Source organism: Bubalus bubalis, chromosome 6 (genome assembly GCF_019923935.1).
Source record: "Bubalus bubalis isolate 160015118507 breed Murrah chromosome 6, NDDB_SH_1, whole genome shotgun sequence".
Classification (NCBI taxonomy): Eukaryota; Metazoa; Chordata; class Mammalia; order Artiodactyla; family Bovidae; genus Bubalus; species Bubalus bubalis.
In genome coordinates this window covers 104,281,286-104,309,114 of record NC_059162.1, presented here as the reverse complement: position 1 = coordinate 104,309,114, position 27,829 = coordinate 104,281,286, and the positions used below count along the sequence as shown (strand labels likewise).

Here is a 27,829-nt window from a genome sequence, read left to right as displayed (position 1 = left end):
GCACACAGAGAAGGCAGCGAGAACGAAGGCAGAGGCAGAGACGAGAGTGCTGCAACGACAAACCAAAGGCCAAGGATGGCCTGCAGCCCCCAGAAGTGAGGACAGAGGTCTGGCCCAGATCCTCCCTCAGAGCCTCCCCAGGAACCTTGGTTTCAGACCTCTGGCCTCCGGAAACATGAGAGAACACATTTCTGCTGTTTTAAGCCATTTAGTTTGCTCATTTGTTCCAGCAGCCCTAGGAAATGAAAACAGACCCCAAACCACATGGCCGTGTAGCCGTGCCTCCTGCCAAGCCTGGAAGGGCGGGGCCCTTGGAATCCCAGGCTGTGTGACTATGGCCTGGCCACTCGCCTTCCCTGGCCCTGATTTCTCTGTAGCAAAAGAAGCACTTGGGACTCCGAGTGTCCTTCCAGCTCTGACATTCTACAGCCCTAAGAAAAATCATGAGCCAGGCAAGCAGGCCTCTGTTGGGATTTTCAAATTTATTCCAACGTGCTGTTTTTTTTAAAAAATATCCTCAGGCTGAACACTCAGCCAGAGCTATAATAAAGGCAATTATTATACTTGTAAAAACTTCTCATTCACAGTATAGATGTAATTTACAACAAAGGTCACACATCAATACTGAGCAGTATTTTCTTTTTGTACATCAGACTCTGTGCTTTAGACCTGTGGGAGTTTTTGTTTTTGTTTTTGTTTCCTTTTGCACTGATATATATACCATACCGACATTGCAAGATGCAAGTAGAGAAACTGGAGTTTAAATAAAGTTACAGGCAAAACTACCCCATCCCAGTGTGGTTGCTGTACATATCTACAGTACGATTTTTGGAATGTATTGCCATTTAAGAACATAGAAACTCTCTACAGACAATTTCACATACAGAATACATACACCTTTTAGGGGAAAAAAAAAAGGCAAATTTCTATCTTACAGAGAGCGTGTTATCTTACATTTGCCTATACATTTCTTTTTTGTTTCTTTTCTCTTCCTTTTTTAACACTAGGCTTAGTAAAGTGATCATAAGTGCCGAAGCAGTTTTCTGATGGAAAGCAGACAGGATTCACGACTCAGGAGCAGAATTGGTGGAACAGGTCTTTGGGAACTTTCTCCCCTCGGTCAGTGCTGCAGATCTGTCTCCAAGGACGACTGTCCAGGCAGGACTTTTACTTTGAAGAGGTTTTGTCTGGAGAAAGGACTAGAAAGCAATTCAGCTTAGTTATCTTGCTTATTCTTATTCAAAAGGGTTGGGTGAGGATGGAGCAGGGGCTACCTGGACCCAGAAATTAAATCTTTCAGACTTGTTAACACAGAGAGAGGGGAAGGGACTGCTGGGCCTGGAAGTTGGGGGTGATGGAGGTGGGAGAGTGGGCAGCTCACTGCTGTTGACTTCCTGGAGGGTCTTAGTGGTAGGGGCCTTGGCGGGTGGCAGGGCAGGGGGAGTAGGCTTGTAAAAGGTGCCTTGGAGAAGAACAGGTTAGTGCCCAGAATGACCCTGAGCTTGTCCTGAGGGTGAAGGGCATCCTGGAGGGTAGGCCTGGGGGCCGGCTGGCTTGGAATCCACATGACAAGGGCTGGCTCTGAAACCCCAGCAAGTTGGTCTCCAGCCCTCAAGGCTGCCAACACCCGAGGACCAGAGCCAGCCTGTACCCAGGAATGACTGTCCTGCACATTTCAGCAGAACAGGCACAGGTGTCTGTGCCAACAATGAGCACTGCTTTCTCCACTGTGTCCCTTAACAGGGACAACAGTGTCATAGGCAGGCTGGAAATGTGCAAGTGGCTGGGAGCAGGGCAGGAGGAGGGTGTGACGTGAGAGTCTTTCCCTTATCATGCAGGTGTGCGTGCGAGCTGGCAGCTGTGTTTGGGGGAGCAGGAGTGGAATGAGGCAGAGGGGGTGAGAGCCATGCCCAGTGACATACAGCCCAGGCGGGTGGCATCAAGTCCATTTCTCTGGGTGCCTGTGCAGGGCAACAACCTTTTGGCCAGATTGCTTGCACATTGTGTCTGTCATTGAGAAATGGGTCTCTGGTGACTCCTGGCCCCCATCCCCTCTGCCTGTGCCTGGCTCTCCCCTGCTGACCGCCACCAGCCATGACTAGGGCTCCAGGAAGGAAATCTTAGTAGGTGGGTGGGCTGTCTGAGAACCAGAGGAATGATGCTCTGGGGAGAGCTGTGGGGCAGGGCTTGGAGGAGGGGCCTGGCTACCCACAAGGTCAGGGGCTACTCTAGCAGAGCCCTGTTTGCTGCTCTGTAGGTCAGGAGCTGGAAGATCTTGCCCAGGAAGATTTCAAGCCTGGGCTGAAGCAATGCCCTTTATCCAGCTCCCAGGCCTCAGCCCTTGAAGTCTCCAGTCCTTAGGCAGCCACCTTCCCATGCCCCTCACCTCCGCCCTGGAGTAAGGTTGGAAAGCAAGGGTAAGGAAAAACCCAGCCTCTGGCCAAGGCTGTGACTGGGGTCCGGGGCTCCTTCCAGCTTTCTGCCAGGACCCACAAGTGCCAGCATAGCCAAGGCTGGGCTTGTTAGCCTTCTTCCAGGGGGACCAAGAGCTTCAGACCCTGGGTCAGGCAGCCAGGAAGTGCTGGTTAACCCTAGCCTCAGCACCCTGGTGCCCAGCCACCCCCTCCCAGGGAAGCCCGTCCCTATTGTCCCCTTTTTGTCTTAGCCAGAGGGAAATGAACCAGGTGGCCTGGCTAGTTTGTCCTGGCAGCAGAGTCCAAGGAAGGAAAAGTCCTGAACTGGTGGAAGAGGGAATTACGCCCAAGGGTAGGAGCCCACAGAGGTGCCTCTGCTTGGTGTAGCCCTCTGCACCTTATGGTGTCCTGTCTAAACAACTTCAACAGCCCAGGAGCCCCCTCTGGCCACAGGATTCATACAGCCTGGCTGAGGAATGAGGACCAGCCAAGGAGGTCCCTGCTCTGCGGCATTAGCACCTAGCCTGGCTGGGCTATGACCACAGTCCTTGTGCTTTCTCCCCCTGGTAGAGACAAAAGAAAATCATTTCTGGAGGTTGGGTAAAACCCCACCTATCCCAGGGCTGGGTAAACATGCTAGAGTTCAAGTTCTATATTTCAACTTGGGATTTTAATTTCTAGTCATGTTATTATTATTTATTATTATTTTTTACAAAGCAGGCTTTTGCCCCAGAAAATACAGGGCAGCTTCTTAAAGGAGGAGATGGGGAGGAGAAATGAGGCACTAGTTATTCTTGATTGCTTTGGAGAAGAATTGAAATGACCTCGGACAATAGGAGGCTAGGGGAAATATCAAACACCATTCTCTTTCTATATATATATATATGTATATATACACATATATAATTTTATTTTTTAAAAGAGATTTAAGCCAACCAATAGGAGGCCTGGGCAGTTCCCACCAGTCATGGTTCTGGGTACTTCCTGGGGATAGTAGAGGCCTGACAGTGTGTGACACGCCAATAGGAGGACGGGTCCTGCTGCAAAGAGGTCCAGAAATGAGTCCTTGGAAACTTCCAGTGCTAAGTACCGGAAAAGCCCAGTCATGGAGGAAATAGAGCCCTTTGTACCCCAGGGACCAAATGTGAAATGAAGCCCAAGCCTGGCCTTGGGAATGGCAAGGCAATGCACCTTGGATCTTGACCCCCAGGGGTTAGGCCTTGTCCCTTCAGCCTTGTGGGCAGTTACTAGAACAAAGGCGCAGCAATGGCTGGGGCCCTGAGAGCAAGGCCGAGGTCAGGTGCTCAGGAACCGGGAGATGGGTGGTCAGGGCTCCTTTCCCAGTCCAAAGGTTGAGGGCAGGGTGCAGAGTAGAGGTGCCGGGGTGGGGGGATTTGTCTATGGGTCAAATGCCATAATGGGATCACGATTCAGACCACCAGGGTATCTGCGAGCCCTGGGGACCCAACCAGCAACTACCTTCTACCTGCTCCAAATAGTTTGTGTTGAAATCCTAGGAAAATTTACCTTGTCTTTGGAAAAGGAAAGTTGGAGTTTTCTGGGCCTGCCCATGGAGTCTCCCAGCCTGTCCCTCTGCCTTGGGCCGCTGACCCTTCTGCTAGCAGCCAGTGGAGGCCACTAGCTGGGGTGGGATGAAGCAGCAATAAATAGGAACCATAAACTCTGTACATAGGCGTGCTTGCTTTTACATTTACTTATATATTTTTAAAAGTTTCTTTTTTTTTTTCCTCTGTCTCTCCCTCAGTGCATCCCCTTTCTTTCAGCAACTGACTGCCTCTTGCCAGCTTTGTGCGGGGTTGCTGATCGCAGTGGCCCAGGGTGAGGTCCCATCTAAATATTCACAGCCTCAGTCTCCTCGTGGGATTTTTTTTATGTCTGTGTGTGTGTTGTTTCTTTTCAAGCAACAAAAGGTCATAGAAAAAGGCACAGGTAACTGCATACGAGGTGGGAAGATAAGACAGACGGGGGCTGAGCAGAAGCTGCTTGGAAAGATCAACAGATGGGACAGGGAGCCCGTGACAGCAAGATGACTTGAGGAAGTCGGCTGGAAAAGTCTGTTGCCAAACACCAGAAACCAGATGCTGAAGGGAGAGGCTAAGTGCTCCGGGGCCCCTGGTCCTCCGGTTGGTGTGGAGGTGCCCCGGACCCCCCACTTCCCGAGGGCTGGGGGGAGCCCTGACTGGTCCTGGGTTCCCCGGAGAGGTTCCTCCTTCGGGCTGGGAAGCGAGCAGCGGTCTCGGCCAGGCAGCCCACGGAACTGCTGCGGTCCAGCGGTGGGGTGGCGGAGGCCGCAGGGTTGGCCGGCACCCGCGGTGACTCCAGGTGGGGGCTCCGGGACTCTGCCCGGCGGCCTGGGGGTGCCCGGGGTGAGGTCTCTGGTGGGGTGCGGGGGCTGTGCGTCGGCGTGGGCTCTGTGGGCACTTGGGCCACACGGGGCTCCCAGTCGGGAGGTCTGCCCAGGCCCCCTCTCGTCCTCCCCCTCTCCATGGGGTAGTCCCTGGCCTCCAGCTCCGAGGAAAGTGTGAATTTGGAGACCTTGGCCACAGGGGACACAGAGGCTGACGAGCTCTCGGTGGGGCTCCAGCGGCCTCGCTCCTGGGCCTCCCGGGACCCTGTCAGGTCGCTTCCGCCCCCCGAGAAGCCGCTGACCCAGGCCGAGCTGGGCCCGGGGAGCAGGATGGGGTGGGCCCCCGGCCGGGCCTGCACCATCTGGATTCCGCCGATGGGAATCAGGGGGCACGGGGCGCGGGTCAAGCGCTGGGAGTGCAGAGGCAGGTGGCTGAAGATGTTCTCCGTCCGGGCCGGGCTGTGGCCGTGGAAGTCATGGGGGGCCGAGAAGGGTCGGGAGAAGAGAGGATGAGCGGGAGCAGGTGAACAGGACGGACTTGGCGACTCGGCCTTCTGCTAGGGTCAGAAAAGAAGACAGAGGAAGGCGAGGGTTACCTGCTGGGCACCTGGAGACCCTGAGGACTAGAGTGAGGAGGGGGCTTGGTGAGATCACAGAGCAGGTCCTGGCTGAGCTGGGCCACCATTGAGTCCCAACCCTTGCCTACAGTGCCGCCCTGGGTGGGTGCCCTCTCTGGAATGGGCCGTCTCCAGCCCTATAGTGGCCATAGGCACACTCAGGAACCAAGGTCCCCACGCTCTGGCCAGCGCGTTCGTCTTCAGAAAATGGGGCTGCGCACTCTGTTGGCTTCCATGCGCTGGCCCTTTCTCTTGGTTCTGCTGTCTCTCTTGTTCCTTAAACAATACTGACCCAACTTTACCCTTGAACATGAGTTCCCACCCCAGGCTCTTAACCTCCTCCCACCACCAAGAATCCGCCTGCAATGCGGGAGACCTGGGTTCGATCCCTGGGTCGGGAAGATCCCCTGGAGAAGGGAAAGGCTACCCAGTCCAGTATTCTGGCCTGGGGAATTCTACACAGTCCATGGAGTCACAGAGTCGGATACAACTGAGCGACTTGCACTTTTTCACCACCAGGAATTTTAACTTGAGCCCCAAATTAAAAACCAAGTTAAGATTCCTGGATGGTACTACTCCTGGAGCTTGAATAGCTTGAGTGATGGTGCTGACGCTGTTGGCGGTGAGTAGAGGTGTTGGGTCGTGACACTCCAGTGACAGAAAAGGTGTTGGGAGGGGAAAAGTAAGCGGACGATGATAATGGTGTCGGTGCCGGGGATCGTGGCCGTGGTGGGGGCAGTGATGCTGTGACAGCAGTGATCAAGCTTATGGGGTGGCTGGACTGTACGGACGGCAGATGGCACTGCTGACGCGACAGTGATGCTGCTGAAGGGAAGAAGGGAAGGAGCTGGCTGAAGGGACTCGGAGGCTGCTGGAGGCAGTCATGTTGGACACGTGGAGATTTTGGTTGGGCTCTGCCATCTGCTCAAAGAATACGTGGAAATGGGGTGGGAGGAGATGGCACGAGTATTTATACCACATCTAAAGCCACACTGCTCGTAAGTGACAGAACCCGGATTTAATTCTGGGTAGTCCAGAATTAAAAACCTACCAGGTAGTCCCTGGTGGCTCAGACGGTAAAGAATCTGCCTGTGATGCCGAAGACCTGGATTCGATCCCAGGGAGGGGAAGATCCTCTGGAGAAGGGCATGGCAACCCATTTCAGTATTCTTGCCTGGAGAATCCCATGGACAGAGGAGCCTGGCTGGCTACAGTCCACAGAGTTGGACATGACTCTGCAACTGACCCTTCCACTTTCACTTTCTTTCAGTCCAGCTCCGCAGTCCATGCTCCGCTGCTGTTGACACACAGCTGACTGCTTTCAGGCACCCAGCACAGTGCCTGGTGTAAGTGGTGCCCAGTGCACGCCTTATTGGTAACCGCTGAACCGGCAGGGGTCCAGCTCTGGGTGTGACGCTCAGGGAGGTGTGAGCTCGCGGCCCCCCACCCATCAGCCACTTGGGGGACAGCAACTCACCCACGTGGAGGTGTAGGTCTCCGCTGGGCTTCTGCCGAGAAGCTTGTGAGGTAGAGGCGCGGGCGGGTAGAGAGCCCGGGGGGCCAGCCCTGAGCCTGGGCCACGCTCGGCCGCCAAGGGGCTGCCCGGCCCTGCCAAGGCCCACTTCCCTGGCAGCGCTGACCGTGGTGGTGACTCGGCCTGGCCTGGAGACCATCTCCTGGTGGGCGAGTGTCTGGGGGGGCCTGGGTCTGCAGCGCCCTTGCGTTCGGGGGGCAGGCGCGCTCGAGGAGGCAGTTCCCTTCCCAGGGGGTGGAGGGCAAGAGGAGACAGCTCGAGTCTCGGGGACCCGCAGGGGAGAGGGCCCTTCTGGGAGCCAGGCGGACTCGGGGCTGAGGCCAGTGGCTCTCGGGCCGGTGAATGTCGCTGGGGAGACGAGTCGCTTTTGGTTAGTGAGTGTTTTGGGGTGAGTGGTAGGTGGCTGCCTGCTTCTTTGCTTGGGGACCACGGCCTCCTCGGGGACAGGGCCTGGGAGCTCAGGGCCGAGCCTGTGTCCTTCTCCACCGGGCCCCGGGGGGCCGGTGCCAGCCGGGGGAGGCACAGGATGCTTTGGCTGGATGTGGAGCAGCTGCCGGGTGCCGAGCGCTCGGCTTCTGAGACTGAGCTGCCCCGGGTGGCCTCTGTGGGCTGAGGGCCCTGAACGGGTGAGGAGTCTGCGAGCAGCGTGGCTGGCGGGCCAGGCGGGGGCGCCTCCGAGGACAGGCCTGATGGCTCATCCTGGCTCTCCTCCTCATCCTCATCCTCGTCTTCGTCCAGGTCCGAGTCCGAGTCCGAGTCTTCCAGGTCTGAAAACTGGTGCTCTGCCATGGCCTCTGCGCCCTCTCGCCCTTCCGAGTCCTGGAATGGGTCATCACTGGTTCCTGAGGGACAGACACAGGAGGCCCGAGGTTACAGCCGCCCCCCACGCTGCTCTGTGCCACAAACCCCACCTGACAGCCAAGATCGTTGAGGGTACGGGAACACTTTGTAAACAGCAAAAATGACCTTGTATCTACCATGTTAAGGTTCAGCTCTAGAGCCTGCATGTGCGTTAATTCACCTAATCCGCAAATAATCCTGCCCGGTCGGCACTATTCCTATCTTCATGTTACAGACAGGGAACTAAGATGAGACAGTTTACCTCACCTTGCCCAGGTAAAGTAAGTAGTAGGGCTGGCATCAAACCACAGCAAACAAGACAGGCCTTCCTTTCTTTTTCTTTTTGGTTAGTATTCAGTCCTGGCTTCACCAAGAGCAAGTTAAGTCACTCTGCTGGGCCTCTGTCTCCATCTTTGCTAAATGAATGTGACAGTCTCATCTCATAAGGTTTGCTAGGAGGAGGAAACACAAGCCTGGCACATATCAAGGGCTCAAATATTAATAACTGTAGCCACTCAGCACATTCATGGAGACATCTATTATTCTGGAATACAGCAGCCATGCTGGCGGGGCCAGCAGCACTGGGCACGGTCAGTTTACATACACACCTGCCACTGTGGCCACGCTGCTGATGCCTGGCACAATAGCATCTGGCAGGTGGCAGGCCCTGTTCCCTTGGAAGGTTTGGCTAAGCTGACCTCAGCCTGCGGAGAGGGCCTCTTCCCAGCCACTCATGTCCAGAGAAGGTGCTTGTAGAACCCCTGGTGCTCCCAGCTGGGGAAGAGAGTAGAGCTCTGAAATACCAGCCTCCTGGTCTGACTTCTGCTGGGGCAGCCCCACCAGCGGGGTCAGCTCTAACAGGACGCAGGCCTAGTTTGGGCATCTCTGAAGTTGGCAGCAATCAGGACTCTGGGGAGAGCTCCGCTAACATCTCGCCCACCTGGCAGGATCCTGGGGATTTGGGTCCTGCTGGCCCAACACTAAGCTCATGTCAGCACCCACTCAACTACTAACTAAGAGAGCTGGACACACGAGCTGACTCAGGTCACTGGTACCACCATGGTTCTCTGGACCCCACTATGCCAAGCTGCACCGGGACCAGAAAGCCCAGCATTTGTGCTTTCAAACAGCTCAGCACTCAGCAGTACGAGGCACACAATGGATGACAGTCGGCATGCAAGAGGATGTAGATAAAAACTGCGGCGTGGAGCTGCCAGGCGAAGGGAGGCCAAGGGCATGACCTCCTGGCAGCTGGGAGCAGAATGACCAGAGAAGGGGAAGGGGCTGGGGACCACAGAGCAGGGGCCGTGAGGGGGGAGCAAAACATACCTTAAAGCTTTACCCTAAGACTTTAGCCCCAGGAGTTCACCTAGCCTCACCTCTCGTCAACCTGTGGGGAAACCCATGCCCAGAGCAGGCAAATGTTTCCCCAAGGTCACCCAGAAAGTAATGGCTGAATCAGGACTAAGGTTTATAACCCCTACATCATTACACTGCCAGTTTAAAAATGTTTTTATGCACCGAGAAGCAGGAAATGGTCTGGGTTTGAATCTCAGTCCCACCCCTTCCTTACTGAGCAATGTCGAATAATTTACTTTTTCTCTCTGGGTTCAGTTTCCGTGTCTGTAAAATGGGGGGGGGGGGTAAGAATAATAAAAGCCACGTCATGAAGCTGCTGAGAGGATTGTGAGGGTCTGACACCCAATAAACCTCAGTAAGTACCCAATAAACCTCAGCTCTTCTCACCCCAAGTACCCCACAACCTCAACACACAGGCAGCACGGCCAGCATCTCATGCTGCAGTTGAAGGTCAGAGGGGTAGTGCTACCAGTCAGGGAGTCAGGATCAGCGGCTCCTGATATTCAGCAGGAAAGATCCTAAAGTCTCTTTGTAACAGATGAAGACGCTGAGGGACAGAGGGCTGGTGCCCTGCCCTAGGCACCCAGCTCAGGAGTGACGGAAGCCAAGAGTCCCCTGCCCAGCACAAGGTTCGCCAGGCCCCCCACATCTGGGCTCTTGCAGAACTCTACGAGAGGCCCCTGCTGATCAACAACTCCTAATGCCCCTCACTGTCAATCTCCACAAAGTCCCGCCTCTCTGGAGCCAAGGGACGGGTGGAACGAAGCGCGCCGGGGCGCTGGGGAGGTCTGGCCACACGGTGGCGCTGGTGCTCAACCTCCTCACCCTCAGGGGCGGGGCTGCAGCGCCGGCCTGGCCACCTCCCAACCACTTCGCGTCTAACAGACAAGCTCCTCCCCGAATCTTCATCATCGCGGGAAATGGCAACTCCATCCTTCCAGTTTCCTAGGCCATTAACCTCGGAAACCATCCTTGGCTCTTTTATTCTTATGCGTTCATCCTCCACCTCCCCCCGCCCTGATGTGTCAGCAAAACCTAACAGCACGTTTCACGTGCTCAGCCTGCATCACTGCCTCCAGCCGCGCCCCCTACCGGCCATCCTCTGCGTACAGAGTCAGGGCAGTCGCTCCACCAGGCGGCTAAATCCATCCCTTGACCTTCACAGCCACAGCTGTCTCTGACTTTCCGACTCTTGTCCTCGGGGGCTCTGCACCTGCTGTTCCACCTGCAGAGAGAGCCCTTCCCCAGGCTCCACATGGCTTCCTGACCCCCTGCCTCATGTTCGCGGCTCACATCACCTGAACAGAGAGGTCACTCCCCACACTTCCCTACCTGTCATGGATGCTTTATTTCATACCCAAGGCCCTTGCCCTATTCCACATTTGTTCACTACCCGGCTCCCCTCTAGAATGCAGGCTTCCTGAGGACAGGAACTATATTTCATTCATTGAAGAATCTCTAGCACCTAGAGTAGGACTTAGAATAGGGCTGGTGCTGGCAGGAATTATTTCTAGAACGATTGCACTGATTTCATGCATTCTCAAATAAGGTCATCTGGTCATCATTTTCGGCCTCATTGGGAAAATGAAGCTGAACTTACCCAGTGGACCCCTGGTGCGGTGCTAGTGAACACACCCTGCCTCCCACCCAGGCAGGGCTCTGGGCTTGGGTGCAGCTCCCCTGTCCAGCCCACCAGGCACTGGAGTGGCATGGAGCCACATGGAGTGGTTTTTGTCTGACCTCAGGCAACTTCCATAACCTGTTTGAGCTTTACTAAATGTCTTCAGTTTAAAAAGGAGTGACACCAGTTTCTACCACAGTTATGAGGACTTAATAAGACATCTGTAAATGGCTTGACGTGCTTTCTTGATCAACTCAGTAACCCCGCATTCTCATTTTGGAGGCCACAGCTCTGAGTTCACTGTATTCTGTTCAATAAAGCTGATTCATTTCACCTAAAAGGAAATATGACCTAACTTGTTTTTAAGACTGCACATACATTCCCAAATCAGATAAACAGAAAGAAACAAGACACAGGAACACACACCTCTCTTTTTCACACTCTCTTGACCCTGATTTTAGGGGATCTGGCCAAAGGTTTGCTCACTGCAGAAGGAATATCTCTGGTTGCTTATCTACCCGCCAGAGCTGCTCTGGCCTCCTTCTTGGATGCTGAGGCCCAACAGGGCCCAGCCAGACATGCTGACTTGGACTCACCTTCCACTCTGCCTTGTCTTCACAGAAACTGGCCCTAATACGGCTCTAATCTTGCTACTGGGGGACTGAGGCTGGGGTGTGGTGCTGGGATGTGGGGTGGGATTGAGAGGTGATAGGGGGCTGTCAGGTCTGCCTGGCTTTGGGTCTCTTGAAAGCCCCTAGCTCTAAAAGACCTGAGCACCAAGCCCATGTCCAGAGTGTGGAGGTGTGAGTGTGGGTGTGGAGCATATAAAAGTATGTACCTCACTGTGTCATTGTGAGGGTTTGCCAAGATAACCACGCACGTGTCTAGAGTATGCCTGACAGGGTGGATGCTCAATCGATGTTGACTATAATACTCGTGTATTAATGTAACCACCATACATTCACTGAGCACCCACCGGGTGCCGGGTGCTCTACCTGCGTGACAGTTAGCAATGCTCAAGTGCTCTGGCTCCAGGAGCGTGCTGTAAGAAGGAGGGGCGTGGGTGCCATCGTTCCGTGAACTTAGCCTTTGTCTCTTTGTATTTGGGAAGACTGGAGAAGAGGGTGAGGAAGAGGGTGAGGAGGGAGAAGGGGAGGGGGAGTAGAGGCAAGGAGGACAGAAAAGAGGGGGAGGGAGGGCAAGGGGGCCAGGGGAGGGAGGGGAAGGTGGGCAGAGGGGGAGGGGGAGGAGGGAGTTGGCAATTCATTACCTTCTTCGGCTTCCAGCTCCTCCAGCACCCCCGTCTCTTGGCACTTTTTGCTGTGGGCCTTCGACTTCATATGCTTAGTCAGATTCCCTGGAAAGGAATGAGAACAGACTCAGGTATGGCTGGAGGGCAGGGGACCAGGGTGGTGCCTGGCGGCGCCGGGACATTACTCTGCCCAGGTGCTCAGGTCAGGGGTGCAGCCACGGCCGCCGTGCACGATGGTACAGAGGAGCTGGGTAGGGTGGGTGAGGGGCTGTGAGCGGACAGAGGGTATAATGAGGAAGTGAGATGCTGGTTAAAAAAAACAAAAGGAGATTAAAAGACAAGTCATATGCAAAAGTTTTTCTGATTTAACCCTGGGCCCAGGAGCTGGTGACAGGATTACTGACCATTTCAAATGCTGCGATGAGAGCAGGGACCCAGCCCATGAACTAGCATGGGAGTGGGTGCTGAGGATGTCCTTCTGGCTGAGGCCACTGCTAGGCCAGCCCACAGGGAGGGATCTTAGGGTTTGGGAGGAGGAACCAGGACAAAGTTACTGCTATTAATAGACATGGAGAAAGGGCAGAAGGCATAGTGAAGTCTGCTAGACAGGGACCTAGGGGCCGCAAGGCTGGGGTCCAAGTCCTGACTTCCTTAGAGAGTCATGTCCCCTTCCTGGGCCTCCAAAGTCACTGCCATGCAGACATGGCCGAGGGTGGTGGACACAGGGAAGGCTGAGCAAAGGCTCCATTCTCCCCATGACTACAAAGCCCTCGGGGGGTGGCTGACTCTGTCCACAGTGGGCTGAAGAGCAGAGCCAGAAGCTCTGTGGAATCAGGGGAAACTCTGCAACACCGATTCCTCCTGACATGTGCACAGCACTTCACAGGTCACAAAGCCCTATGGGCAGGAGCGCTCTGCGAAGGACCAGCAGGAGAGCCCCAGCTCGCCTCAGGATGCTGGCCAGATGCCTCACGATGTTCCTTTGGGCTCACCAATCGCCTCCAACTGTGATGTGCTCACTGTTGCTCTAGGGATGGCTATATTTCCATGGTCCTTCATATAATAAATCACAAGGCCCTTGAGTCAGGAACTCTGTCTCACTCATCTTATTAGCAGGTTTGAACAGATAGATGGAAGAGAGAAGAAGGGACTCCAGGAACAGATGCATAGAACGATTGGTGGACAGATAGATGGATGGATGGAGAAGTGGGTAAGAGGAAATATGGAGTGACAAACAGGATGAAGAGGAAGAATCCAGACAGACGGGTGGGATACTCGATGAGCAGATAAGCAGATGCACAGACAGATGGAGGATAAAAATAAATAGAAGGATAGAAGGGGAATAGATCCCTAAACAGATGAGAAGATGGAGAATGGGAGAGAAGGCGACCTGGGCAAGGGGGAGAGGGCTGGCTGGATGGAGGGATGGAGTCAGCACACCCAATAGGGAAGGCAGACAGAGAGGGGGATGAAAGGACGGGCAGGATGGAAGGGTGGATGGTGGGAGGACAAAGGAGAGAGGCGGAGAGGCAGACGAGAGGGGAAGATGGGAAGACGAGAGGAAGACAAGCTCTTAGGATGCGAGGATGGGAGACATGGATCAACGGGAGGATGGGTGGGTGACTAGGGAGACAGCACCCATGCATGAACCAAAGGGTTTTTCTTAATTATTCTGAGAATTTTAAGGAACCTTAAAGTTTTGCTCAGAGGTAACAGGAGCCTTAAGCTGAGGCTGCCTGAGGTGTACAGGTCAAGGGCAGCAGTGATGGAGAGAAGCTGTTTCCTGCCCCTTCCCTCCTGCTCATCCTGGTCTGTGACTCCATCTTTCCCTCAGATTTTCTCCCTTTAACTGGACAGAAAACTGGATCTTCTACTGGCCAAATGGGGAGCACAGCCATAACTTCCAGAGTCATGCCAGGGCTGGGGGACCCCCAACGTCCCTGTCCAACATCATGGGCCTCTGGCCCCACTGTTGTGTGTAGGCAAAGCCTGAGCAGGATGTCAGGGGGCGGTCAAGGCAGCTGCAGTGTTACATAGGCCAGAGAGACCAAACGTCCCCTGAGGTTCTGAGACCAGCCTGCCATCCCCTGAATACCCCAGACCCCAGGGGACCATGCACACTGCTCATTTTGGCTATGACATTATTGTTGGACCTGTTCTGTCCGGAAGGGTTGGGTCTCTTACTCAACCAAGTTAGGTGCTGAGCACACTATGGGTGCGTAATAACCGTGAGTGGGAAATGTTCTTCTCATCACAGAAGTAAAGTGTTGGGAGGAACCTCACAGACCATGTGACCCACCCCCTACCAGGTCCAGGGTCTTCCTGCTTCTGTTCTGACTCCTGGCCCTGGTGCTAATGATGCCACTAGACGAGATAATCAGCTGTCTGAGGTGACGGGATGCTCTGGGACAGCTCCTGTTCACCATCACGGAGAACCAAACAGCCAAAGCCACGTTGCCAGCTAGCGCAGAGCCCTGTCTGGAGCCGGGTCTCAGGACTGCAGGTGCCTTGTGTGCTCCATACTGGTGGGACAGACCAAGACATGTAGGAGCTTGGTGGCCTTGGGTCTGAGTCTGGGCTCTGTCGCTTGCTAGCTATGTGTTCTTGGGCATGTGTCTTAACCTTTTGAGCCCCAGTTTCTGCAACTGTAAAGTTGTACCTACCTCATGGGGATGCTGGGAGAAGTGGACGAACAAACGCATGTAGAGTGGCAACAGAGCGTGCCTGGCAGACAGCAGATGCCACTGCGTGGAACCTCCCTCCTTCCCATTCTGTGTGTCCCCTCCACCCCAACGGTCAGTGTTCACTGAGCACCCGGGAGACTCTGCCACAGCCACACGCTGGTTGTGGAGGAGAGAGAGATGCTGAGATGATGGCTGAGATGTAAATGCCTCCACCAGTCTGTCTGGGCTCAGCAATCCCAGGAGAGGGCGCCAGGCAGCCCCTGGGCACCAGCTTCTCCTCTGCCCCTGCCCCGGAGGCTGCAGAGAGGAGCTGGGAGTCTGAGTGGCTGCCGGGATAGGCCATGGGGACATAGGGGCGGATGTGCAGCCCTGAGTGTTACCCAGCACCCTCCCTGAGTGTCCCCTCTGTAGGCCTGCCTGCTCCTCTGTGAATTGAAGGAGGCAAACCAAATGGCTGCAGGTGTCTTTTTTTGGCCTGGACACCATTTCCTTGTCAAGGGTCAGAGCCTCAGCTTTCCAAGCAGAGTTCACAGCTTTTCACATCATCCCAGCCCCCTCACCCCAAACCTGACCATCCTGGAATGAAGGAGGAAAGGCAAGTGGATGGAAATGATGGGCATCTGGAACACAGGTGGATCCTCCACCAAGAGCATCAGCTGAAGACTGTGTCTACCCCATTTGGCTTTGGGCTTTGACCAACCACCCTCTCTCAGCCCCTGAGGTCTGCTCCACACTGCCAGCTCTGTCCGCAGGCGATCGGCGCAAGGGCCTGTACCCACCACAGCCCTTCTGCTGGCCTCGGGGAATCTTCTCAGAAGAGGACGCATGACCCCAGACCTCCATAGGGACATCCCAGTGGGCCTTCCCCGGCCTCACTCACTGCGACAAGCCGGGGCTAGCGCCCAGGACCGGAGCTGCTGTCACAGTGCCGGACACAGAGACGGAGACACAGACAGGCAGACAGACGGACAGGAAGGCTCCCTAGCCGGTGCAGACAGGTAGTGGCGACGGAGGGCCCTGAAGACCACCGGGCCCAGCTTCATCTCTCATGCAGCCTGGCGAGTCTGAGCCCAAGGACAAGGGGACGGAGGAGACGGAGGCAGCTGGACGGAGGCAGGAGCCCTGAGAGGAGTAGCTCCTTTGGTATCTGGGCTGATGGCTGAAGGGTCTGAGGAGTCAGGGGAGCTTCAGCGTCTCATGGCTTCCCTCACTGTCCTGCCTCATGCAGAGAGAGCCAAGAGTGAGCTGGCTCTGCTTCCATCTGTCACCGCCCATACTAGCCCCTCTCTACCTCCCAGAGTTTGAGATTCCACTATCTCAGATGCACTCACTGCTCTGGCTCTGGAAGGTTTTTGTCTTTGAGAAGGGTCTAGGAGCCTTGGCAGAGAGCTCAGCACATGCCCCATCACAGGGTGAGAGGAAACCCTCCTGGGTGGGGCCTTCAGGGCTCCACCCCCAGGTTTCATCCCAGGCTCCACCCCCTGGGCACTCAGAGGGCCCACTGACACTCCATGCAGGTTATGTGCTCTGGACCCTCCAGGGCTCAGGGGGACCCAGGAAGGGACTGCAGATAGCTCAGCTATGTGGCTTCCAATGCAGGAATCTACTGGAAAAGGGGTGTTCTTGCCAGGGACCCAGACCTCTTTCAGACTTGGCAGAAAAAGAACAGGCCTTTGCTCTCAATAAAGCCAGACAGAATTGAATAGAGATTGCTCTGGGAGACTGCTCTGGCTGGGGACTTGGCTCAATGGATCTTTCCAGTCTCACATAGAGGATGATGGCTCCCCGAGGTGGTGGGCAGCTCTGTGTGGCCCTGGGCTGGGTGGGGGTGGGGGTGCGGTGGAGGGGGCGCTCTCAGGACTGGGCTCGTCACGCTGAGAACAGAATGGTGTGGTCCCCTGGACAGCCTGGGAGTTGCGCCAGCAGTGATCCACTCTGGAGGCCACCTGATTTTGCCAGTCTGTCCAGACAAGGGGAAGAGAGGAAGGTGGTGGGGGTTATGCCCCAGAGGCAGGGGTCCTAGCTGATAGTTACAGCTCCAGCTTTAACAGTCATTTCTGGCTTGGGCAGGGGCGGGGGGGGGGCTCATTTTCTTTACCTTCATGGTGGGGCTTGGACAAACAGCTTTTGGCATTCAGAGTCAAAGACCATTATCTGAATTGTTCGTCAATGGCTATCCAATTGTTGGATCTCCACCTCTCTCCTCCAGAAACTCCCAACTGGCCCCCTAAGGCCAGAGGAAGTGGGGCTGAAGGGGGTGTGTGGGGCACGGAGCCCACGACTAGGACCGAGGCCTGCTAGGCGAGCTGTCCTGCCCATGGCAGGGCTGCAGGCCAATCGGTCCTCTCTGGGCCTCTGGACTGTCGTTGATGAGACACCAAGAAAGAAGAGGGTCAGGGCAAGGAAGGAGGATGGTCGCCTGTATTCTAACCAAAACCTTGGCGGAAAAGTTCGAGTTCCACTTGGGAATGATGGCGCCGAGGACAGAGGAGGACAGGCTAATGGTGTCAGCAGACCAGAGATGAGCACCCAGTCAGAGAGGGGGCCGTGAGCGAGGGGGTGAGATAAACTGCCCCCAACCTAGCACTGAGAGAATGGAAGGGATCAGGAGGAAGAAGAAGGAAGACTCAAAGTCCGGAGGGGCCTCCTCAAAGCCACCCAGCCTCTCTCTCTGGGAGCAGCTATACCCACAAAAGGAAGGCTAATGGGCACCAAAGCCGAACCTGCTCTCAAGTTGCATCCACTGAAAAGCCACGTGGCCCTGGAGGGGGCTGTCGTGGAGGCCCCCAACTTGCCCGAAGGGGAAGGCAGGACCCTCGTGCCCAAATCCTGAGCCAGAAATCTGCCAAGCACAAGAGGCTGAAGCCACCAGGGTTACTGAGAGCCCAGGCCTCCCTCTGAGGCACCTTGGTCTACTCAGCTACCAGGAAAGAAGAAGTGGGCCAGATGCCTTTCCTGCCCTGTAGGGGCAGCCCGTGGGAGGATAGAGAAACACTCTGTCCAAGCCTCGCAGACTCAGTCTCACTGGTTCACACCTGGGTCCTGGGTGGCTGCAGCAGCCGTGGCTGCCCGCATCATCCGACACAGCCCTCTGGATTCATACCCTCACTGGCCAGTCTGCCTTCCTCTCACAGGTGACTGTCAGAGCCTGAGCTGACCTTGAGGTGCTGTGTGGCCAGGGCAGAATGACAGGGCTGCTGGTCAGGGTGAGGGGAGAGCCGGGCCCAGTGCTGAGGGCTGTGGAGAAGCTGGGCGGAGCGGGAACACAGTCTGAGTGGTGAGGCGAGGTGGAGGCAAAGCCTGGCATGAGAAGTGACCATGCGAGTGTGTTAAGTGGCTCGGGGTGGAATGGATTTCCAAACTCAAGAGTGGCAGTGACCAGTGTGGATGCTGGAACTCATCAGGTCGGTGGATAAAGGGCTAAGGAGACATGCAAAAGGAAGCAGGGTGATGAGATCAAATACAAAACCAGGAGCTGTGCGCTAGAGTGCCACCGCCTGGCCGTGGTGGGAATCGCATGGGTGGAGGGTGGATGGGGCCAGTGTGGGATCTAAGAGGACAGGCTGGGCAGCCGACGGTGCCACTGCCCCGTCTGCAGCGGGCTGCTCTGTAACTGCGGAGCCTGGAAATCAGGGCTGCTCAGGCCCCAGGCAGAGAGGTCCAGGCCCCGGGCTCTGTGCTGGAGCTCCCAGAGGGGAGCTCCCTGCAGCGGGCAGGGCCAGCGCTCCGCTGACCGTCTCTTACCTTTGGTTTTAAAAGCAAAGTGACAGTGCTTGCACACATAGGGCCGGACGTCAGTGTGGGTGCGGATGTGTTTCTTCAGCATGCTGGGCTTCTTGCAGCGAATTCCACACTCCTCACAAACATATTTCCCTCGGCCGCGGCCTCGCACATATACATACTCTTCGTTTGATTTGTACCTATGAGCAACAGGCGTCATGGTAAAGGAACAAAACAGGAGGAGAGGAGGCAGGTTCCCACCTCAGAAGATGCACGCGCTTCCTGGCCACATCCAGCTCTTAGGGGCAGGGGGAGAGGGGGACGCGGAGCAGAGAGAGCCAGGGGTGGGGAATCCGCCTGGAGCCCTGCACCTGCCCTGACCTCAGATGGGGGCAGGGGGTGCACCCCCTCCTCTCCCTCAGAGGCAGCAGGCCCTGGTGCTCCGGGCCGGGAGGGAAGCCACAGGGGCACAGAGGGTCTCTGGCCCAGATCCAGCCTCAGCACCAGCTTCTGCTTCCAAAGAGCAGCCACTCTGGGCCACCGTGCAACAAAGAGACTAAAACAGATGACAGCCACAGCTCCGGCAGCCACCACTGAGCCATGCTCACCCTGTGCCGGACACCTGCCCACATTCAGTCACAACCTCCACAGAGAGCCCGAGGCTCCCACAGCTAGAAAGGGACAGAACTTCTGCATCTGCCTGCCCCAGAGTCTGCCCATCCCCCACGAGGGGCGACCAGCACCGAAACAGTCCGCTGGCAGGCCCGCCAGACGCGCACGTGACGGGAGAGCAGAGGGCACTTTATTTCCCGGTCCTCAGAGTCAAGACACCCGGGGCCCGAAGCTCTCTCCCCAGTCTTTTCCGTCTTGAGCCGAGTGGGAAGCTCTCAGGACCCAGATTCCAGCCACCTGGCCTCTTTCCAGGAATCACCTGGGGTCCTAGCAGGAAGTACCGACAGCTTGCAGGAGCCTCCTGGGGCGCCGGCCTGCCTGCTGGGCCTCAGGGCTACTGCACTCTTGGCCGTGAATCAGAATGCTCTTATTTCCACTTAGAAGGAACCCATGAGTCCCACAAGCTCACTCGATACTATCCTCGTCAGAACGCCACGTTGGCCTAACGCTGTAGATGTGCGTGTGAGTGTCTTGGCAGGGATGGGAAGGCTGCGGCAGGGCCCATGGAGGGAATCCTGGCATAATTCCAGGAGAAGAGCTTTCTGACTGTGAGACCCAGGGTCCGAGGGCATAGGCGCCTTAGGAGAGGTGCGGCTTTCTCAGCCTGCAGAGTCTGCCTCCTATGCCAAGCAGGAGGCCTGCCTGTGCCCACACTCACCTGTACATCTCCCTCCCACCCAGCCTCTGGGTGGGGCTTCAGAGAGGCAGGGAGGGGACTTGGGGTAGGGGAAGGTGAGGAAGTGACAGCGGCTGGGACTCAGTCCTGTTCCGCTGGGACCATCAGCTCACAGCTGAGAGGATGTCACCAGGATGGGCCTGCAGGAGGGGACTCTGAGGGAGGGAGCCGGCAGGCAGAGGCACCGTGTTCACCAGCGCTCACGCTCAGATGCACACACACACCACACCACTTTCACGCTGCCCTGCTTGGAGGTTCCATGACAGCCTCTCCCCTCTCACTTCCAACGACGATGGAGCCTATGGGTCCCCTGTCTTTCACCCCCTCCCACCCAGGCCTCCAGCTGCCCTAATTTCTACCACATGTGCACTTCCCTTGGTACATAAGACAGCTCGGAAGCAGGCAGACAGTCCGTCGACCTTGGCTACTCTCAGCCCCTTCATTCTCCCTCAATAGTGAGTTTAAACCACAGGTGGGTGCCCAAGTGGAGACACACACGTACACAGAGAAAGGACTCTGCTCGATCCCCCAAGGGTGGTGCTGTGACTTGGGGGGTGGGGTGAGAAGGCAGGTACACAACCCCGGACGCCACTTTGTCACGCTGCATGGAAAGTGCACAGCCTGCTGGGACACAGCCTTGGGTTGGGAGAGGCTAGAGAGGATGCCGAGAGATGGAGGCAAGAAGGCAGGACTCCAGCAGCACGGGCTTCAGTGTTAAGATGCCTGGAGAGTTTGTGGGCCGGGCAGACTGGATCACCATCAGCCTTGAATGCCATGCCAAAAAGCTGAGACTTGGTTAAAGTTGTCTTAAAGGTAAACATAAAGTCTCAACAGAAGATACTTCCTTGGTGCCATGGCGAACGGTCTGCAAGAGGAGAAACAGTCTGGATTCAAGGCACACGTGTTGTATGACAGGGATTCGAAGCCTTCTGGATGTAGAATCTACAAACCCTGGTGGCCGTCTGGATGATACAGGGGGCACCAGGCAGGAGGAACAAAGATTTCAACTTAGCTAGCTCAGGTGGTACCAGCCACGGCTTAGAGAGAAATGGTACAGGAGTCTAGTCCTTAACTACTGAATGTGAGATGCTCATGAGAGAATTGAAGAAATGTCCACACACAACCAGAATTCCATGGGACTCAGGATGGGACGTGCAGCTTTGTGAGGAGGCAGGTGACTACTCAAGAAAGTATGAAAACAGAAAAAGGATAGTGAGAGGGCCCAGGAAGCACCCAAAGGTAAGGGTGGGTAGAAAGATGGTGCCAAAAGCCACCCCCAAGCAGAGAGATCCTGATAAGGAACCAGGAGAGAATGTGATTAGGGAGCCAGAGAAAAGAGGTGAGAGGAGGAGGCAGTCAGGTGATGGAGAGCAGGGGAAGGGTGGCCCCCGGGCTCCCAGGACTTGGAGAGGGCACTTGGGGTTGGCCAGCCTGGAGCCTCTGACTTCTCTGCTCCTCAAAGGCCAGTAACTGGGGTTGTGCAGCTTGGTGGTTCCCAAAGGACCAAGTCCAGGGACAGGTGTGGGGCAGCTGTCCGGTGTTGGCTGGGCCCTCCTCCCCTTCCCAGCCCGGGCTCAGTCCCTCCAGTCTGTGCTGGAGGTTGGATGGTCCCTTATAGGGGTCTCCCTATAAGATCCCACCCCTTCCCCTGCAGCTTCAGGCCTCCACCTTTGGACACATCCCACCACTGTGCGCGGGGGCTCAGTCCTCTTGGTACCAAGCAACAGCAGCCCCCGCCCCCCAGACCTCAGCCGGCTCCAGTGACCACTCCATCTGCTTCCCTTCTCAGCCCAAGTCTGGAAAGGGCCGTCCTGCTGGCAGTCACGCCTCCTCGCCACCCCAGCCCAGCTCCCCTGCTGACTGTTCCTGTCAATGTCACGGGCTGCTAAATCTGAGTGACAGTGGCTTTACCCTGTCAGCCCCGTTGCCTACCATCTGGAGATCCCTGCTGGCTTGGTGACCGGGTCTCCTCGGCAAGTTCCTTCTCTGCACCCCCACCCTCCCTGCCGGTACCAACCTGCACGCTTCTCCCCTCACACCTGCCTCCAGATGAGCTCCTCCACACACACCTGACTTTCCCCCGGATGCTGAAGGCTCCTCTTGTCTCTCCAGCTCTGACCGCTCTGCTGTACATCCAGCTGCCCTCTTGGCGTCTCCCCGGTGGTCTTCAGGCACCTTGCAGCCCACGTTCCCAGAATCCTGTTTCCATGACTCCCACCTGTACCACTGCCTCCTGGGTCCCCGCATCAGTAAATGGCATGCACACCCGGTGTGGCCAGGCCAGCATCCCTGGTGCCTCCCCACCCTTCAGTCTTCTTGGTCAGTCCATCACCATGGCCTGTCAACGCCACATGCGACATGTGTTCCAGGGAGGCCCACCTCCGGGCGGCCACAGGCCAGACCATCCTCTCTCCTACCCTGCTGCATACCGTCTTCACAAGACAGCCAGAGGGGACTCTCCCCAAATACCGCCCATCCTGCCGCTCCTCCCAGCCCAAGGGCCCACTCAAATGCTCCTCCCACTGCGCTCCGGTAAAGCCCCGCCCCTCACTCAGCGGGTGCTGAAGGCCCCGGGGCACCTCCTGGTCCAGCTACCCCTCCAGCTCTTCCCTTCACGGCACTTCTCCGCCAACCACACCGAATGTCATCCCGTGCCTCTGAGTCCCTTTCCTCTGGCCTTCCACCTCCCCCTGCACTCCCTCCCCCGACCCCCGCCAGCCACCGCCGGCTACTATCTGTCTGTCTCCTTCAGGGCTCTGCCAATGGGCCCCTTCCTTCAGAGCCCTCTCTCACACACCCGTGGGCCTGGGGGTCCCACCCACTCCTCCTTCACGGCACCTGTCGAGCTGTGTGTACTGTTGTGGCCTCTCACAGGGTGGTCCCCGTTAGCCCCATGGAGGGGGGGACACGTCTGCCTCATCCACTGGTGCATCCCCCGGGCCTAGCACAGTGCCTGATGCCCTGCAAGTGCTCGGTAGGCATTGCTGGACAGACGGGAGCCAAGCCAGGGCCTTCTTTCCTCATGTCTGCTAGAGACCCTCAGCCAAGATGCTCTCACGAGTCCCTGAGCACAAGTTCAGCCTGACACTGTGGGCTCCCCACGGACGCGGCACACAGCCAGTCCCTCCCAACCACGGTGGACGGGCTGCCAGAACGCTCCCCACTTTCTGGTAGGGACCTCTCTGTGCATGGAGAGGTCAGCATGAGAGCCGGATCTGAGTCCTGGCTCCTGCGTGAACGTGCTGGGCAACCTTGGAAAAAGCACTTCCCTTCCAGCGAAAACAGTCAAACTTTGCCCTTAGGTGCACCAGTCACTGCCACAGGCCTGAGGTCATTCAGCCCTCCCACCAGCCCTTGGCCACTGTTCCCATTTTGTACAAATGTGAACCAAGGCCCAGGGAGTTCAAGTGATGTGGACAAGATCACACCACCAGCGACTTTTCCACTTTGTCCCCCTGTCCCTGCACAGACGCTGCCTGGATGCTTTTAGGTGATGCTGACCAAGGTTTCCTTAGCACCTTCCTTCTCTGGGGTGCCCAGGGGCCTGTACGACTGCAGACAGAGGAGAAGAGCACTGCTCTCCTGCAGCCCTCCTGAAAGGCTGCCAGCGCTGGGTGGGACTGAGGGTGTTGACAGCTGCAGAGAAATGCCCTGCAAAGAGCCAGGGAAGGAAGCCAGAAATGCATGGTGCAGCGCCCAGGGGCATGGTCCTGCTTCCCAGGTCTGCTGGCCCCTCCACCCTCCAGCTGAGGCAGCCCTTCAGCCGCAGAGGAAGTGCCCTCCCGGCCCCCTGCCTGTGCCTAGCCTGGGTACAGCTGACTTACGGCTGTCTGAGCCCCACCACCTGCCTGTCTTTTGCTGCTCTGACGAGCCAGGGATGTCAGCCAGTCTGGAAAATGCTTAGTTTTGTCTTAAAAAAAAAAAAAAAAAAAAAAAAAAAGCTGTTTCTGTGGATTCCAAAATGTCTTAGAGAGACCTTGAGCTTGACTGCCTGAGGCCCAGGGCTGTGAGGGCCTGAGGTCACTACTCAGCACCAGGGGTCCTGAACCCTCGCCTGGAAGCAGCTTTCCTGTTCCACTGCCCTGGGTCAGGAGGGGAGTGAGGCTCCCAGGAGGGGAGTGGAGCTGCCAGAATCTTCTGGGTCTGTTTTCATTCTTATGCTGCAGCTCTGAGACTCACGGATTCAAAGGAAAAGAAAGAGAATCTTGCACAATCCCTTCATCATGGGAGTCTTATTATTTTCATCTGACAGAGAAGGAAACAGAAATAGAGAGGTTGTGTGTCTTGCCCAAAGCCACAAAGGCAGCTCGAAAGTGGTGAAGCAGGAACCGGAACCCAGCTCTGACCCCAGTGCTCTTACGGATGACACAGTCTGACCCCCTGCCTTCAGCAGCTTCCCCTCCAGTCCTGCCACTGGAGATGCTGAGCTGCCTGACTCTGACCATTCAGCACGTGACCCCTTGGGTAGTGGCTCCAGCCTTTTTGTAGGCATTTCTGAAACCTGAAGTTTTGCCCAAGCACTTGGGAACTCAGCGCACAGCTCTGAAAGGAGATGGCATATCCCTCTGCTCTGGATTCCAGAAGAGGGGATGCAGTGGAAATTAAATGGCATCTCAGGCAAGGTGATAGGTGAGCTGTTGTTCTTGGATCCTGCATAAGATGAAGACTCAGCAGTGAAGCTGCCCTGTGAGGTAGTGAGCGGCCTGTCACTATTGCTGTTCACCCAGAAGCCAGGCCGGGAGGCCCTGGAGCAAGAGAATGAGTGGTTATGGCAGCTCAGAGACAGAGGGGCAAGAATACTGGAGTGGGTTGCCATTCCCTACTCCAGGGAATCTTCCTGACCCAGGGATCAAACCCGGGTCATATGCATTACAGGCAGATTCGTCACTGTCTAAGCTACCAGGGAAGCCCTGTTTACCCTCTAAATTTATCCAATAAACAGAAATACTGCTTCCTGACCAAACAGGGGGCTCAGGGCACTAGAAGGGAGGGAGCGTGTTGGGGAGGAGTGGTGAGCTGGCCACACCCACTGAGTGAAACAGAGGAGGTACAAGGAGGAGGGAGAGGTTGAGAGCTAGAAGGCAGGGCACAGACTGTCTAAAGGGGGAGCGGCTACACCTTTCCAGCCAAGTGTTGTATGAGGCTGTCAGATCTTCCGGGTTTTCAAGAAAACCACCAATCCAGATTTAAAATAATAATAATAATAATATTAGCATACCCTTAGATAGCTCCTACTTGGTACCGAACACTATTTTAAATGCTTTGCATACCTTTCCTCATTTAAACAAGGTAGCCCCATGACACAGGGAATTTAATCATCCTCCTATACACATAAGAAAATGGAGTCACAGAGAGGCTCAGTAACCTGCCTGAGGTCACAGACAGCAGGTTCACAGAATCAGAATTTGAACCAAGGTCACATGTTACAAAGCTCAGGCACTTAATTGCTATGAAATTTTTAGACTTAAAAATCTCCTCTTTAAAAAAAAACAGTTTCAGGCAAGCAAAATAGGAGAGGCAGATTTAGCCCAGAGCTAAACTTGTAGCTCAAAGTAAATTCCCCAAGGTCATGTGGCTAGTAGATACCTGTCTTGACCTTTAAACCCATGACTTCTCTTTCCACCAAGCTTCATTTTTCTCTTGAATGAGGGGGATAAACTCAATGACCTCAGTGTGACCTTCCTAATTTGAGCTCTGAGGAGGCTGTTCTGAATGTATATTATTGATGTTTCATATATTGCTAATATCTTATCCTAAAAATTCTCAATTCTCCTCCAGATTTGGATATTTTAAAGTCTTGTCAAAATTCTGATTGTATTATGATCTTGTAGCCAAATATGCTTTCCCCCAGGGGCACACAGCCTGGGTATGATCATGCAAAAGGAGAGGAAGATGCGACCAGAAATGTGCTCACTGTTTCTCTGAGGAGACCCATGTTTGCGGGCAGTCTGTGTCCCATGAAGTGAGGCTCAGGGTTGGTTCCCGGCGGTCACTGGCCCCCCAGAGGTCCGGCCACAGTGAGCCCACCAGCTCATCTGCAGTGACTCGTTGCTCTCTGGGTGAGGCTCAGAAAGGAAGGGATGTCTGTGGAAAGAGGAGCAATGCCAGGTGGCACTGAGCTGTGTATTTGCTAAAAATATTCTGTTGCCAAGAGGTTGGGAACACACCCTTTGGTGACAAGGATACTGGGGAAGCTGAGCTGTGGGTCATGGGGGAAGTTCACACCGGGTTCTGGGCACATTACGGACTCTCATTTTGTCAGGGTTCTGTGAAATCATGTCACATCACCACATCTGGGGTGGTTGTTGTTTAGTTGCTAAGTCATGTCTGACTCTTCTGCGACCCCATGGACTATGAACTGCCAGGCTCCTCTGTCCATGGGGTTTCCCAGGCAAGAACACTGGAGTGGGTTGTCATTTCCTTCTCCAGGGATTGATTGAGGGTCTCCTGTATTGGCAGGCGGATTCTTCACCACTGAGCCAGTAGGGGTGGGGGGCATTTAATGCGGGGTCCAGGGACAGACCTGCTGTGCCAAGAATTCCTTGGCACATGTGTAATGCAAGCATAGGCTCAGAGCCTGACAGAGCAGGGTCTATTTTAAGCAGTATTCTGTGTATTTACTCAATAATACTTACAAAGGCCTGGTCTGAGCCTGGCCCAGAAAGGCAAAGCTAAATAAGACTCTGACCTTGGTCTCCAGAACGAATAACAGGTACTTAAAAGATGGTAAAATAAAGACAGAGAACCTGTAACACGGACAACTCACAAAGTACCATGGAGGATCGGGTGGGTCTTAGGTGGCTTTTGTGGGTGAATCGGGTCTGACTGGGGAGACTCCTGTTTTGGGAGTCCCCATCTGGTGCAGGGTTGGGGATGGAGTGGGCTGGGAGGCCTGGAAGCTGGGGTATGGTGGTGTAATTGTATGGAGCCCAAGATGGGGCAGAGGCAAGGGCGAGAGGAAAGAGGACACAGATTCCAGGAGTCCAGGCTGCCTGACAGAGACAGGAGGGGAGGGCAGGTCAAGAAGCCTTCTTTTACACTTTTCAGAAGCACTCCCACCACAGAGGCCAGTCCATGTGTATTTTGCAGGCTTGCCTCTGTGTCATTTGGGCTGTTTTCTCAATTTTTCTGGTGTGATTTGTCATTCTAGGTGGACAACGGCAAACAGCATCAGCTGCCCTGAAGACAGCAGCTCAGGGGTCTGACACACAGCACTCAGGTCTAAAAAGAGGAGGTGGCTTTCATTCTAAAGGAATCAATACGATAACTTGAGACGCTGTGCAATGAATGACTGAGTGCAGAAGCCTAAGAACCACCGAGCAGGCACCCAGCCTGGGCTGAAACCAGCTCAGGCCCAAAGAATGCAGCCAAGGCCCTGTTTCCGACCAGACAGTGACATTAGGGAGGGAGGCAGGATGCCAGAAACTGGGCCTGTTGTGTTCAGAGAAGTGAAACTACCAACAAGAAATGCACTTCTTAAAGGTGCCCATTTACATGGGGGTGCCCCAGCCTTTAGCAGGCCCTGACTTGCAGGGCCTTTCACGCTGTGCTCAGGACTTATGGAAGGGGAGGCTGAGCAGCAGGGTTCTGGGCCCCCATGTCCCCCATTGCACTGAGCTGTTTTTCAGAATAGGAATCTATTTGTAAAAAAGAGTTCTGTGAATTTAAAATCAATTTGAAAATCACTGTTAAAGCACATTCATGCTGGGAAGGACCTAAAAACCTTCAACTTCCTGGGTGGGAGGGGCCTCGTGCACCCTCTGATGAGGTCATTCTTAGGGCAGCCCATCCACACCCCTCCTTGGGCGCGTCCACCTCTGGCACCTGGGGTCTCATGGTGTCCCAGGCAGCACCTTCCACTCTGGGCAGAGCTCCCCTTAACTAAGCTAAAGTTGACCTTCTGTAGTCTGAGCACAGTTCAGTGCAAGCCCTCTTGCACATGAGGGTCCCTAAAGGATGCTGCTCTAGACAAGATTCCTCTGCTCCAGGCCTCAAACAGATGTGCTCAGGATGGATTCCAGATTCCTCCCCAGACCTTCCAACCCCTCCAGGTTGTCCCTCTTAAGATGGGA

General features: G+C 55.4%; 1 protein-coding gene across 7 annotated transcripts in view; it reads right to left on the bottom strand.

Moving 5' to 3' along the window:
* Window positions 1-462: 462 nt before the first annotated feature.
* HIVEP3 (HIVEP zinc finger 3) overlaps window positions 463-27,829 on the bottom strand; it is a 561,080-nt gene continuing 533,713 nt past the window's right edge. For 6 of the 7 annotated variants that reach the window (XM_044945171.2, XM_006050940.4, XM_044945170.2 and 3 more), the window contains 4 exons: window positions 18,434-18,609; window positions 12,024-12,110; window positions 6,877-7,775; window positions 463-5,339 (listed from right to left, as the gene is read on the bottom strand). In XM_044945171.2, coding sequence (XP_044801106.2) covers window positions 4,530-5,339; window positions 6,877-7,775; window positions 12,024-12,110; window positions 18,434-18,609 — 1,972 coding nt within the window. In that variant the 3' untranslated portion in view covers window positions 463-4,529. The remainder of the gene's footprint in view (window positions 5,340-6,876; window positions 7,776-12,023; window positions 12,111-18,433; window positions 18,610-27,829) is intronic. The other variant, XM_006050943.4, reaches the window with a different exon arrangement.